This window comes from Sminthopsis crassicaudata, chromosome 5 (genome assembly GCF_048593235.1).
Source record: "Sminthopsis crassicaudata isolate SCR6 chromosome 5, ASM4859323v1, whole genome shotgun sequence".
NCBI classification, from domain to species: Eukaryota; Metazoa; Chordata; class Mammalia; order Dasyuromorphia; family Dasyuridae; genus Sminthopsis; species Sminthopsis crassicaudata.
In genome coordinates this window covers 219696683-219708826 of record NC_133621.1, presented here as the reverse complement: position 1 = coordinate 219708826, position 12144 = coordinate 219696683, and the positions used below count along the sequence as shown (strand labels likewise).

Sequence of the window (12144 nt, the reverse complement as noted above, 5' to 3'; positions counted from 1 at the left end):
CCTCTTTTTTTCTTAGATGGAATTATTTCTTTTTTTTTTCCTCCCCCCCCCCCCCCAGGCTGGGGTTAAGTGACTTGCCCAGGGTCACACAGCCAGGAAGTGTTAAGTGTCTGAGATCACATTTGAACTCACGTCCTCCTGAATTCAAGGCTGGTGCTCTATCCACTGCGCCGCCTAGCTGCCCCCAGATGGAATTATTTGAATCTAATTTCAACAAAGATTTACTAAATCTCAGTTAGGTACAAGCACTGCTCTAAAGGAAAATAATTGCTACTTAGAGATCTGAGGTTTTATTTGTGTAAGGAATTCCTTCTATTAATGCAGATAAGCAGCCCACCTATTGAGAGACAAGAGTTCCCTGTGCCATTCATGGGTCAAATGAAATCCCCAGGTTACCACTGCTAGTATGTGTCTGAGGTTAAGACCAGGCAGGATTCTAGGCCAAGGCTAGGCTTCTACTACACCAATATGCCTTTGAAACCTTGTAGGAAAGTTTAGGTGTTATGTTCTGATCCTCAGCTCTACAGACTCATGAATTCTGTTTTAGAATTTTTCCATTTTTTTATCATTTTTTCTGAGAGAACTTTTCAGATTTTTGCTTAATGGATGTTTCCACTTTTTTTTTTAAATTCCCTTCCCCACTTAACCTCTATAAAATTCTTAAGGAAAAAAACCACCTTAAAACAAAATTTGAAAACATACTTAATATCTTTTAAATATTTAATAATAATATTGTTGGTTAAAAAATATCACTTGGAAGTGATAGGCTCTGAGGAATTAGTTCATTTGAGCAGAAATCACAAGTGATCCCAATTATGGAGGCCAGTTTATTCATTGGCAAAAATAAATATATCCAACTAAATAACCAATACCAATCACAAGCATCCTCACCTGAAAACCAAATTACAGAGATCAAAAGTTTGCATGGTGAACATAGAAACATTGCAAAGAATTAATGCTCTTAAAGGACACTTTCATCAAGGTGGGCTAGCCTGACAAATTGCTCTCTTCTATTTCTACTTCTCCATATTTCCTTCTAAATGTCTGGAACCAATCATTAGATTTAGAGGCATGCTGACAAATTTGATCCTCCTGCAGAACACTCTGTTATCCAACTTATTTTGGGTCTTCTGGTACCAGGTAGATCCTAGCTTTCTTACACTTAAAATTGGCATCTAGTTTTAAAAGTCACTTATATTAATATTAATAGCCTATTCTTACATTCTTTTTTTCCTTAGTCCAGTGTTTACAGTTTAATAGATGCGTGATCTGATTTCTTTCTTTCATTAGTTCAACAAACATATTAAGCATTTTGAAAAGCACACTGCTAGGTGCTTAGGTGGATAAAAACATAAGACTTAGTCCTTGCCCTCCAGGGGTTTACAATCTAATAGGAATAATAAGACATTTACAACAATAATTTTTATAAATTACTGTATGATCAGTGCATAAAAGAAACACATCTATGGTGAAAGACAAATCACATCTCCCAGGGAGGTTGTTTTATCATTTGGTCACTAAATCATATTAACTTCACTTTAAAAAGTGACATATTTTGTCTCATATGATTGAGATATTTTTAGGAGTATCTCATTTGAGCTCTTCAAGGCTATGCATTAATTATAGCAAGAATTATAAAGAAAACTTAACCACACCAAGCTCTAGAAACATTTTTTGTCCCAGCTGGCAAACCTCCCTTTCCCTCTATTCCTAATCCTAAAGACATATCCTGTGTATAGTCAACAATTGGAAAGAGAGATGGCCCCTGACATCCAGAGCTGCCCTTAGGCAAGGAGTTAACTGATGGTATCCTAGATAAGGGAGAAGTTGTGCCTAGCCAGGAAGTGGTTAATTTTAGAAAAGAAAAAGTAGCCCTGCCAAGGTGGGGAAAATGCAGTGGCCATCCAGGAGGGCTAGATGCACTAGGTCAAGGCAAGTCTTTTATTCAGGGGCAAAGTGCTACTCCCAGGACAAGAGGTAGGTTGTCCATCACTGATGGTCCTGTCCTTGGCAGAGTACAGAAGTAGAGACAATTCCTACTCCTGAGCAAAGGTGGTAGTAAGAAATGAAGAGGAGTTATCTGAGGCTGAGAGAGATGTGGCCTTGTTTGTGGCTCAGTGGGCACTTGTTGGGGTGGAGCTGGTGGTTGAGGTTGGGATATCTGTGGTTGGGGGGAGACAGTGCATCCAGTTCTGAGAAGTGTCCTTGGGAAAGCCTTTCTCCACTCGGAGCTGCTGGTTCAGGCGCCAGTACTTTTTACCCTTAAAGAAATAAACTTTGCCATCCTGCCAACTCAAGGCTGCAGAGGGCTTGTCTGGCACCCCAGTGAACAGCTTTCCTATCGGCTTGGGGTAACGGCTGAAATCATTCACTGCCAATTCATCCCACTGCCAATACCCAGAGCCCTGAGAATAAAAGAAAAAAAAGTGTTAAGAATGTCAGTTCCCTTTATTGGCAAAGCAAAGCCCTAAAGGAAAAACAGTCCCTCCCATTAAGACACTTATACTTTTACAAAGTTGAAGACTTTGTACCTTGAAGAGGAAAACTTTCTGGTTGAGGGGCCAGTACAGAGCTGCATCCAAGTTGGGTCCCACATCTCTTAGCCGCTTAGGGAAGCCAGGGACCAGTTTGAAGCCCATATAGCGCCAGATCATATTGCCTAAAGAGATTAGGGGGAGAGAGGAAAAGGCCTTGAGTATATCTTTATATCCCTTCCTTTCACAATTTTTCTTCTTTATTTTCCAGGGACTCAGAGAGAGGATCTAATAGAATCAGGAAGACCTGGGTTCAAGTACTATCCCTGACAAAAACTAGCATTATGATCTTAAGGCACTAAACCTCTCAGTGCCCCCTGGTAACTCTAACACTGTAGCTAAAAGTTACAGAAAAGGTACTAGTCTACAACAGTGAAAGGAGTTTTCCATACTAGGAGTTCCCTATACCAAGAAAACCATAGATCTGGTCCTTGCCCTTTCCCCCCAGAAAAGCCCAAATGTCAAATCTTTATCCTCTTAAACAGACTTTGTTCCCCTTTTTAAAGACACCTTATTCCTTCCTCACCCTTAAAGAAGTGGATCCATTTTGTACGAGGAGAGTAGACAGCAGCATCCAGGTTCCCTGGGAGCCCCTTCCATAAAGTCGCCACGTGGAAAAGGGGCCCCAGTCTGGAACCAGTCACTGTCCATACATAGTCTCCTTTGAAGGCATATGTCTTTCCATAAGGGCCTGAAGAAGGGATGATAGGTGAAAGTGAAAAAGCAAAGCCAGGTCCAGGCCACACATGTATATACACACACCCTCACACCCTATCTGAAGTTCAAAGTTTATTTCAAAACAAGTGAGAGACAATCTGTAAATAATGAAAAGGAAGCCTGGCAAGACCACATTCTGCAATGCTTGGACACATACTCTGCAAATCATTTCACTTATCAATGTCCAGGCCTCTCTGGGACAATAAGTTACATTTGAACAGATCGTAGCAGTAAAGGGAATTTTCACACCAGAAATCCCACACACATGAAATCACAAGTCAGAACATTCCCTTCCCCACCCCTTCCACATGTGTTCATTCTAGAGGCATGGAGCTCTACCTTCTAAGGCAGCCCTGAATCATTCCCATTTTTCCAGTCCTTAGGGATAAATGGTCTGAGCCATTTTACTGAACTCTACCCTCAATGGAGGAGGGGTTTACCCAGCATCATGGCATCCAGCTCTCCACTGCAGGGGTCAGGCATAGTTCCGGGCATTGTGGGCCCTGGGGTTACAATGGAAACTTCATTCCCTTCCTCCTCCTCCTCCTTCTCCTCCTCCTCCTCCTCTCCACTGGGAGGGATCCTCTTGCCTGCAAATTAAATACAGTTCAGGGCCAAAGGAAAGGCATTTAAGATACCACATGTGAGATAACAAGGTTCCCAGGATACTCTTCCTATCATTTGCTTAGAGATCCTGGGAAAGGATAAAAAGTCCATTTTGGCTTCCAGTAGAAACAAAAACAAGGAAAGTCTGATGGCTTTTGGGTGCCAGGAAGTGGGAAAAAGTAAAATAACTAAAATACTCTCTATTCCCAATAAGGAAGTTGAGGGCACTGGGCCTAAGACTGCAGACAGGAGGTTAAAGTCAAAGGGGATCCCTTTGATTGCGTAAGAGGGAGCCAAGGTATGTCATTCCTAGAAACCTCTCACTATAAAAGAGTCCTATTTGGGGGGGTTGAGGAAAAAGAGTATTCACTGAAGTAGGACACTTGGAGAAGCGAACACTTGGGGGTGAAGAGAGACTTACCATAGAGGGCCTGAATCCCTGCTACATCATCAGGATGAAGCTGAAAGTGGGGTCGGAAGCCAGAATAAACAGGTGCCATGAGAGCCTGTGGGTATCGGGAATGGCCCAGTCCTAGTGCATGGCCAAGCTCATGGGCTGCAATGATGCGAAAATTCACCCCCATTTTGGTCCCTTCTGTCCATTTCTCTGATTCATCAAAGTGCACACTGCCCGACTCAGGGATGTCAGCATGGGCTAAGACTTTTCCTGGGCACAGAGCATTGAGAAAGGGGAATTTAGTAACTGTTGAGTTTAAATATATAATTGCCCCCCAGTGACTTTATTTTGATTTCTCCATCCCTTCAAGATCTAGTTAGTCCCAAAATCTTGTTTATCATCTCCATTCCCATCCCAAACCTCAAAAGTGTCCTCTGGGAAGAAGTCATGGATCAAAGGATGTGGCCTTCAAATCCAGTCTCTTCATTTTAGAGAAAAAGAAACCAAAGGTCCAAGTGGACTCAGGTAGCAGGGTATTTATATAACAACGACTATTTGCCAGGTACTGTATTAAGTGCATTAAGAATATCTCATTGGATCTTCATCACAACCCTAGAAGGTAAGTGTTATTACTACCCTCATTTTACAGATGATGGAAGTGAGACAAACAGAAGTTCAGTCTCACCATCATTATCTGAGGCCTGATTTGTCCTCTGGGCTTCCTGACTCAAGGCCAATACCACCCAAAAGCCTCAACAGGTTGTACATGGGGGAGCCAAGAGTCCAATCCAACCCTTCTAACTCCAAATCTAGGAATCTTTCCACAATGCTATCCTGTGTCCAGAAAAGAAAAGATGAATCAATCATTAAACATCCATTAAGTTCCTACTATGTATCAGGCACTGTCCTAAGTGGTGAGGTTACAAAAAAGAGGCAAAATACAGTCCTTCCCTCAAGGAGCTTGCAGACAAGAAAACTCAATGGGAATGTAGAAAAGGAGCCCAAGTTCTTCAAAGGGAGCTTTAGGAAGCTGTCAAAATGGGGGAGAGATTATCAGGGGGAGGAGAGCAATGCACACAAATGTAGTAAGGAGTTCATAGACTAAACCAGTACTTAATAAAATCAGTTCTTTATTTGAGATATAAATACAATATGGCAATCCCTACTAGCAAACAGCTTATATTCTAAAACAGCATACAACAAGGAGAGAAATAGACACATATATGTATAAATGTTATGTACAGAATAAATACAAGGTGACAAGAGGGAGGATACAAGTTGTTGAGAATCAAGAAGGACTTCATGTAAAAGTCTCTACATCTACATCTCTAGAAGACATAAGTGAAAAAAGGGCATTCCAGACATGGGAGATTAGCTAATCCAAAGGAATGGAGAAGAAAAGGTCATGATGTGTGAGAAACAGAACAAAGAGCATTTGGCTGCATCACAGAGACTGAGACAGGAAGAAGTATCTAAAGAATATGGAAAGATAGGGCCAAATTGTGATTGCCCTTAAAAGGCCCTGAAGGAAGAAGTTTATATTTTATTTTAGAAGCAATAATAAGGCATTTAAAATAGTTTACTGAGTAGGAGAAGGACCTGAACCCAAGCAAGCCTTTTAACCTCTGTGTTCCTGTTTCATCTCCTATAAATTGGATATAATATAAGCAGCTATCTCCCAGAGTTGTTACGAGGATAAAATTAAGTAATATTTGTAACATGAATAAATTCTAGCTGTTATTATTACAGCACATTTGGCAAAAATTAGGAAATTTGGAAGAGGGGTATGTTTGAAAGGAAAGATAATGAGTTTTTTTTTTTTTGTTTTGTTTTTTGGACATGTTTAGTTTGAAATGTCTTATAAGTAATTGGTGATATGGGACTGAAGTTCAAGTGGGAGACTAAAACTGAATATATTGATCTGGAAATCAATCTTAAACTCATGGAAACTGATAAAATAACCAACTAAGAATAGAGAGAGAAAAGAAGGAAGCCTAGGACAGAACCTAGAATACTTCCAGTTAGGGGTTGTGTGACTTAGGTCCTGCCAAGGAGACTGAGAAAAAAAAAAATAGTCAGACATGTAGGAGAGCCAGATAAGGAAGAGACAGACAGGCAGAGAGAAGAGGAGAGTGAAAGGGAGGGAAGGAGAGGAGGGAAGACAGATGGAAGGGAGAGAAAGACACAGAAAGACAGAGAGATGGGAAGAGAGAGACACTGGAGGAAATGAAGAGAGAGCCATCTGCACTATGCACTAGATAGAGGACTGTGGGGACTGAGTGTGGATCACAATATATAGCATTTTCACTCTTTTTGTTGTTTGCTTGGTTTTTTCCTCATTTTTTTCCTTTCTGATCTGATTTTTCTTGTCTAGCATAATAATTATGGAAATATGTGTACAGAAGTCACTAGAAGTCCCTATAGACTTCTCATTGACTAGAAGTCACTATAGAATGTCACAAAAACCCAGAGAAGAGAGGATGGTCCACAGTGTCGAATGGAGCAGACAAAATTAGAAGAATGAGTACTTTAAAAAAAAAAAAAAGAAAAGAAAAGAAAACCATCAGATTTGGTCAATTATATTGGTAACTGTAGAGAAATAGTTTCTGATGAATGCAAATGCTTGGGGAATGAGAGGAAAGAAAGGCAATAAATGTAGAAAGCTTTTTTTATGAGTTTGAAAGAGGAGGAAAGATAGGATAATATTTTAGATGGGATAATAGGGCCTATTGAAGGGTTTTTTTAAGGCTAGGATAGATTTGGGCATGGTGGAAGGCAGAAAAAGAACTAATAGAAAAAGGTTGAAGAATACAAAGAAGAGGGAGAATGATGATCAAGTTCACAATCTGCTGATGATGAGAGGGAACAAGATCAAAAGCACAGGGACTTACCAGGTCCATCAAAACCTTGTGAGCAATGGGGGCTGTGTCGGCCATGGAAGGAGAGACGGATATCTGCCCAGCCTGCCCGAACCTCTCGAAAGCTCAGGGAGGCCACCCGGCTCCAGTATCTGAAGGCAGTATACAAGGCTGCCTTGGCAATGTGGACTGGGAGGGTAGATGGCCAATTCAAAATACGGAATGTTAGATGCCTCTTCCTCCAACGACCTGGGGAGGTTGGATATGAATCAGAAATCAAATGTTCTTACCACCAGACAGGGATGGAGAGAAAGAAACCTAAGCCTTTGTGTCCTCTTAGAGTCAACTCAGAACCATTTTAAGCTTAGGGGTCAATCCATCGCTCCCCATCCCGTAACTTGCAATATTCCTCACTCTACCTTCCACATTCCCTTCTGAACTTCAACCCTCACCTAAAAGCAAATATTTTTGGGTCTTCTGGTTGAAAGGATCCTCCAGGCCACAACGGGGCTGCCTCATTCGTGCCCTTGTTACCCAATCTAACTCCCCAGAGACTGGCAGCTCTGAAGCTTCTTGGAAGGACCTGGGAAAAAAAGAGGGAAACCCATTTGGGTAAGGAGGATAATATGGTTGACAATATTATGCTACTTGCTGCTTGAGACATTGTTATCCAATACAGAAAGTCTGAGGATCACTGCATTTTTGTTTTGTTTTGTTTTTTGCCTCTAATTAAAGGAATAAGAGTAGGTAATGAGGAAATCAAACTGTCACTCTTTGCAGATGATATAATGGTATGCTTAGAAAACCCCAGAGATTTTAATAAAAAGTTATTAGAAATAATTCACAACTTTAGCAAAGTTGCTGGGTACAAAATAAATCCACATATATACTCAGCATTTTTATACATCACCAATAAATTGCAACAGCAAGAGATACAAAGAGAAATTCCATTCCAAACAAATGTCGAGAGCATAAAATATTTGGGAATCCATCTACCAAAGAAAAGTCAGGAATTATATGAACAAAATTACAAGGCACTTGCCACAAAAATAAAGTCAGATTTAAATAATTGGAAAGACATCCAGTGCTCGTGGATAGGCAGAAAGAATATAATAAAGATGACAATACTCCCCAAACTAATCTATTTATTTAGTGCTATACCAATCAGACTCCCATGAAACTATTTTAGTGACCTAGAAAAAATAACAACAAAGTTCATATGGAAGAATAAAAGGTCGAGAATTTCAAGGGAACTAATGTTTTTTGCCTCTAGTCCATATAGTTGAGGATTGAGGAAGAGATTCTTTTTTATGTCCTTTAAAAAAAGGGAAATGTTCAATCTCCTATCATAGACTCCATTTCCAGCTCTCTCTGACTTTGATAAAATTCCCCTTTATGCCTAAGCAACTTTCTTTTCTCTAATGCCCATTCTCTAAAGGCCCCTTCTCTAAAGATTCTCCTATGAGAGTTGCCGGCCATAGGCAACATTCTCTTCTGGATCATGCTCTTCCTCTTCTGGTCTGTATTCCTTGGTACTGAATTCGTACCAAAGTCTTAACTGGAACTGGGGAGAAGATGAGGAAGTGGGTAGCTGAAGGTCATTGAAGAGTCAGCACAAAGAAATTTTTTTTAAAAGATGGGAGGCAGAGGAAACAGATTCCAATCTTGCTGCTTTCAAAGATGATAACCTTAGAGGATATTCTCTGCCCTTCAATTCTGGATATCTTCCTTTTAAAAAATGAAGGAGATTGAACTGGAATTATCCAGTTTTAAGATCCTTTTGAACTGTGAAAGGCTGTGATGTTGATACTCTGGAATATTTGTTAAGGTTCTGTATTAAACTCCATCCCCTCTAAAGCTAGGGTTCCCCCCCCCTAATCTTTAATTCTATGCATTAGTCAGTGAGTATTTCTTGGCCTAGACTGGGTGAAAGTAGATGAACTCAGAAGAGAATCAAAGGAAAAAAATGGGGCTGTGTTGCATTAAGGAATTTGTATCTCTCTCCTCTCCCTCCTTCCTTCCAACTTTCTCTCTCTTTCTCTCTCTCTCTTTCTCTCTCTCTTTCTCTCTCTCTCTCTCTCTCATCTCTTTCTCTCTCTTTCTCTCTCATCTCTCTCTGTGACTGTTTCTCTCTCTCTCTGTGACTGTCTCTCTCTCTCTCTCATCTCTTTCTCTCTCATCTCTCTCTCTCTCTCTGTGACTGTCTCTCTCTCTCTCTCTCTCTCTCTCTCTCTCTCTCTCTCTCTGTCTGTCTTTCTCTCTCATCTCTCTCTCTCTCTCTGTGACTTTCTCTCTCTCTCTGTGACTGTCTCTCTCTCTCTCTCTCATCTCTTTCTCTCTCTCTCTCTCTCTCTCTCATCTCTCTCTCTTTCTCTCTCATCTCTCTCTCTCTGTGACTGTCTCTCTCTCTCTCTCTCTCTCTCTCATCTCTTTCTCTCTCTTTCTCTCTCTCTCATCTCTCTCTCTTTCTCTCTCATCTCTCTCTCTCTGTGACTGTCTCTCTCTCTCTCTCTCTTTGTATCTATCTCTCTTTTGGCAGTTAGGGGGCATGCCATGGATAGGGCACTGGGCCTGAAATCAGAAAGATCAGAGTGCAAATCTGGCCTCAGACACTTACTATCTTAATTTTTATTAGTATGAGTCCTTAATTTTTGTCTGCGTCAGTTTCCTCAACTATAAAATGGAGATAATAATCACATCTACATCACAAAGTTGTTATGAAAATCAAATAAGTCAGCATCTATAAAGTGCTTAGAACAATGCCTGACATAATCATTCTTTCCCCCCCCCCCCTGAGGCTGGGGTTAAGTGACTTGCCCAGGGTCACACAGCTAGTGTTAAGTGTCTAAAATCAAATATGAACTCGGGTCCTCCTGAATTCAAGGCTGGTGCTCTATCCACTGTGCCACCTAGCTGCCCCCACATCCATTCTTAATAAATGTTTGCATCTCCTTCTTCACTATGTATTTATTTATCATTTATTTGTCTATACATATGTATGTAGGGTATACATATATACATACATTACATACAGATAGATAAATAGATAATTTGCCCATATATTTAACACCAATATTCTTCCTCAGTCTTTATAGCTGAGGATCATAGCATGCTACTTTGCCAACATTTCCATTCTTGACCTCTTACCTTACTGCTTCTTTCACCTCTTCTGGCTCAAAACCATCTGTCAATCTTTCCAGAGGCTTCTGAAGGTATCCATACTTTACTAGGTAACCCTAGGAAGGATAGCAATAAGGAATGGATCTGCAATTTTATTGGTGAAGGGAACTCCTAGTTAAGGAAAATCTTTCTACCTTTCCTGCAATTTATGGCATCAGAGCTCAGGCGTCATCTGACTGATCAAACAAAATCCATAGGGAAAAGAGGGATGGAGAAAACTATATTGCAGAGGGGAGAAGAAAGAAAGAAGAGAAGAGCAAATCACAATTAGTGGGAGGACAGAACAGTGGGAAGAGGGAAGATTAGAAAGAAAGATTAGATTAGAAAGAAGGTAAGAAATAGGGAGTAAATGGGAAGTTTTTGGCAAGAGCTGCCCCATCTTGCTAACTATCTTCTTTGCAAAACCCAGGGTCTTCCCCTTACCATTAATTGACACTCACCAGAGCTTCCTCCTCATCCACTAGTTTCACAGACTTTCCTGCCACCATTATGGGAAGGAGACATTCCAGCCATAGCAGCTCCCACTTCATGATCCTATCACAGCCTGGGAACACCAAATCCAGGGAGAGTGTCTGTCTACCGCAGCTGAAATCCCTGAAAAACAGGCTGAATTTGGGACAGAGAGATCTCCCAGGACTTTCAGTTCCCAGCCTTTGCTTTTAGTCCCTCTTTATAATATTTTAGCTGGGACTATGGAGGGGGAAGGGGGCAGAACAGGGAGGTGACTCAGTCTAGAAAAGATGTGTTGCAACTATTCCTTTTAACTCTTGCCCTACTGGGCAGGAAAAGCCGTTTTCCGAAGATCTCTTGCATCTATACAATCAGAAAGAGGAAGCCAAATATCTGAATCTAAGCTGATCAAGGAAGATTGCTTTGATGATGGTAATCTGTGAAGTGTCTGAATTGGTCATCAGGGTTAGGTAACTCTAGGGGAAAGATTAGGCTTGCCTGGAGTTGAGTCATTCTTAGACCCCCATCTAACCCAAACCCCAATCTACCTTGGGTCATCTTCATGAAGATTATTTAATCTTTTAGCATTAATGGAACTGTCTAGTTCTCCCTGTTAACTGTTCAATAAGAGGCACAGGGTAGCTGAAGTGCTTGATTTGGGATAATTTGTAATGTCTGGAAGAGTCACTTCCTCACTCCTCAGTGTTATAACTCCTGCTAATTCACTGGACCAAATATACGTTAGTGTGGCAAAAATGTCCTTGAACTTGGAGCCAGGAAAAAATTGAGTTTGAATCCAGAAATTGAGAATAAGACTATGGCCAAATTACTTATACTCCCTATGCTTTAAAGTGTTGATCTTTTCAAAGAGAAGCGACAATACCTCTTTTGAACAGTTTAAGGATTACATGAGACCATATACCTTAAAATCACTATAAAATGTCACCTAATATTTAGGTGGAAGTGAGAGATAAACGATAAATAAAAGATACTAGGAAGAATATGATATACACACATGAATAGTTAATCAGATAAACATTTAAGTGTCTAATACATGCCAGGCATTTGCTAACTTGCTAAATGCAAAATATAGAAACAGAATCAAAAGATGGTCTTTGATCTCCAAAAGTTCACAGCCCAATGGAGCATATAAACAACTACTGACAAGAAAGATGTAAAATAAACTGGAAATAATGGAAGACATTTGGGAAGCTTATAAAGAAATATGTTCTAAGTGCCAAGTAGTTGGAATAAACATAAACTATGGTGAGTTAAGAGAAGAGAAAGAAAGGAGAGCCCTTCAGGTGGAGGTGATTAGGGAAGGTTTCATGGAAAGAAGATGGTCATTGAATTGGCCTGGAGATGTGGGAGCAGGAGAGAAAAGAGTAGGAAATTTCTGATG

At 40.5% G+C, this 12144-nt stretch overlaps 1 protein-coding gene across 1 annotated transcript; it reads right to left on the bottom strand.

The window, feature by feature from the left end:
* Positions 1 to 807: 807 nt before the first annotated feature.
* On the bottom strand, positions 808 to 10966 carry MMP19 (matrix metallopeptidase 19). Its single transcript, XM_074270078.1, has 9 exons — positions 10733 to 10966; positions 10260 to 10348; positions 7565 to 7695; positions 7146 to 7361; positions 4279 to 4524; positions 3692 to 3841; positions 3061 to 3225; positions 2532 to 2659; positions 808 to 2405 (listed from the first exon to the last, which is right to left on the bottom strand). Exons 1-9 carry the CDS (start codon positions 10820 to 10822, stop codon positions 2115 to 2117), a joined length of 1506 nt encoding a protein of 501 aa, XP_074126179.1. The 5' UTR covers positions 10823 to 10966; the 3' UTR covers positions 808 to 2114.
* Between the last annotated feature and the right edge of the window lie 1178 nt (positions 10967 to 12144).

Coding starts and splice junctions, on each gene's coding strand:
- MMP19 (XM_074270078.1), bottom strand. CDS start 10,822: ATGAAGTGGGAGCTGCTATGGCTGGAATGTCTCCTTCCCATAATGGTG. Junction 4,525..7,145: donor ACAAGGTTTTGATGGACCTG/GTAAGTCCCTGT, acceptor CTCTGTGCCCAG/GAAAAGTCTTAGCCCATGCT. Junction 3,842..4,278: donor AGGGATTCAGGCCCTCTATG/GTAAGTCTCTCT, acceptor TTTAATTTGCAG/GCAAGAGGATCCCTCCCAGT.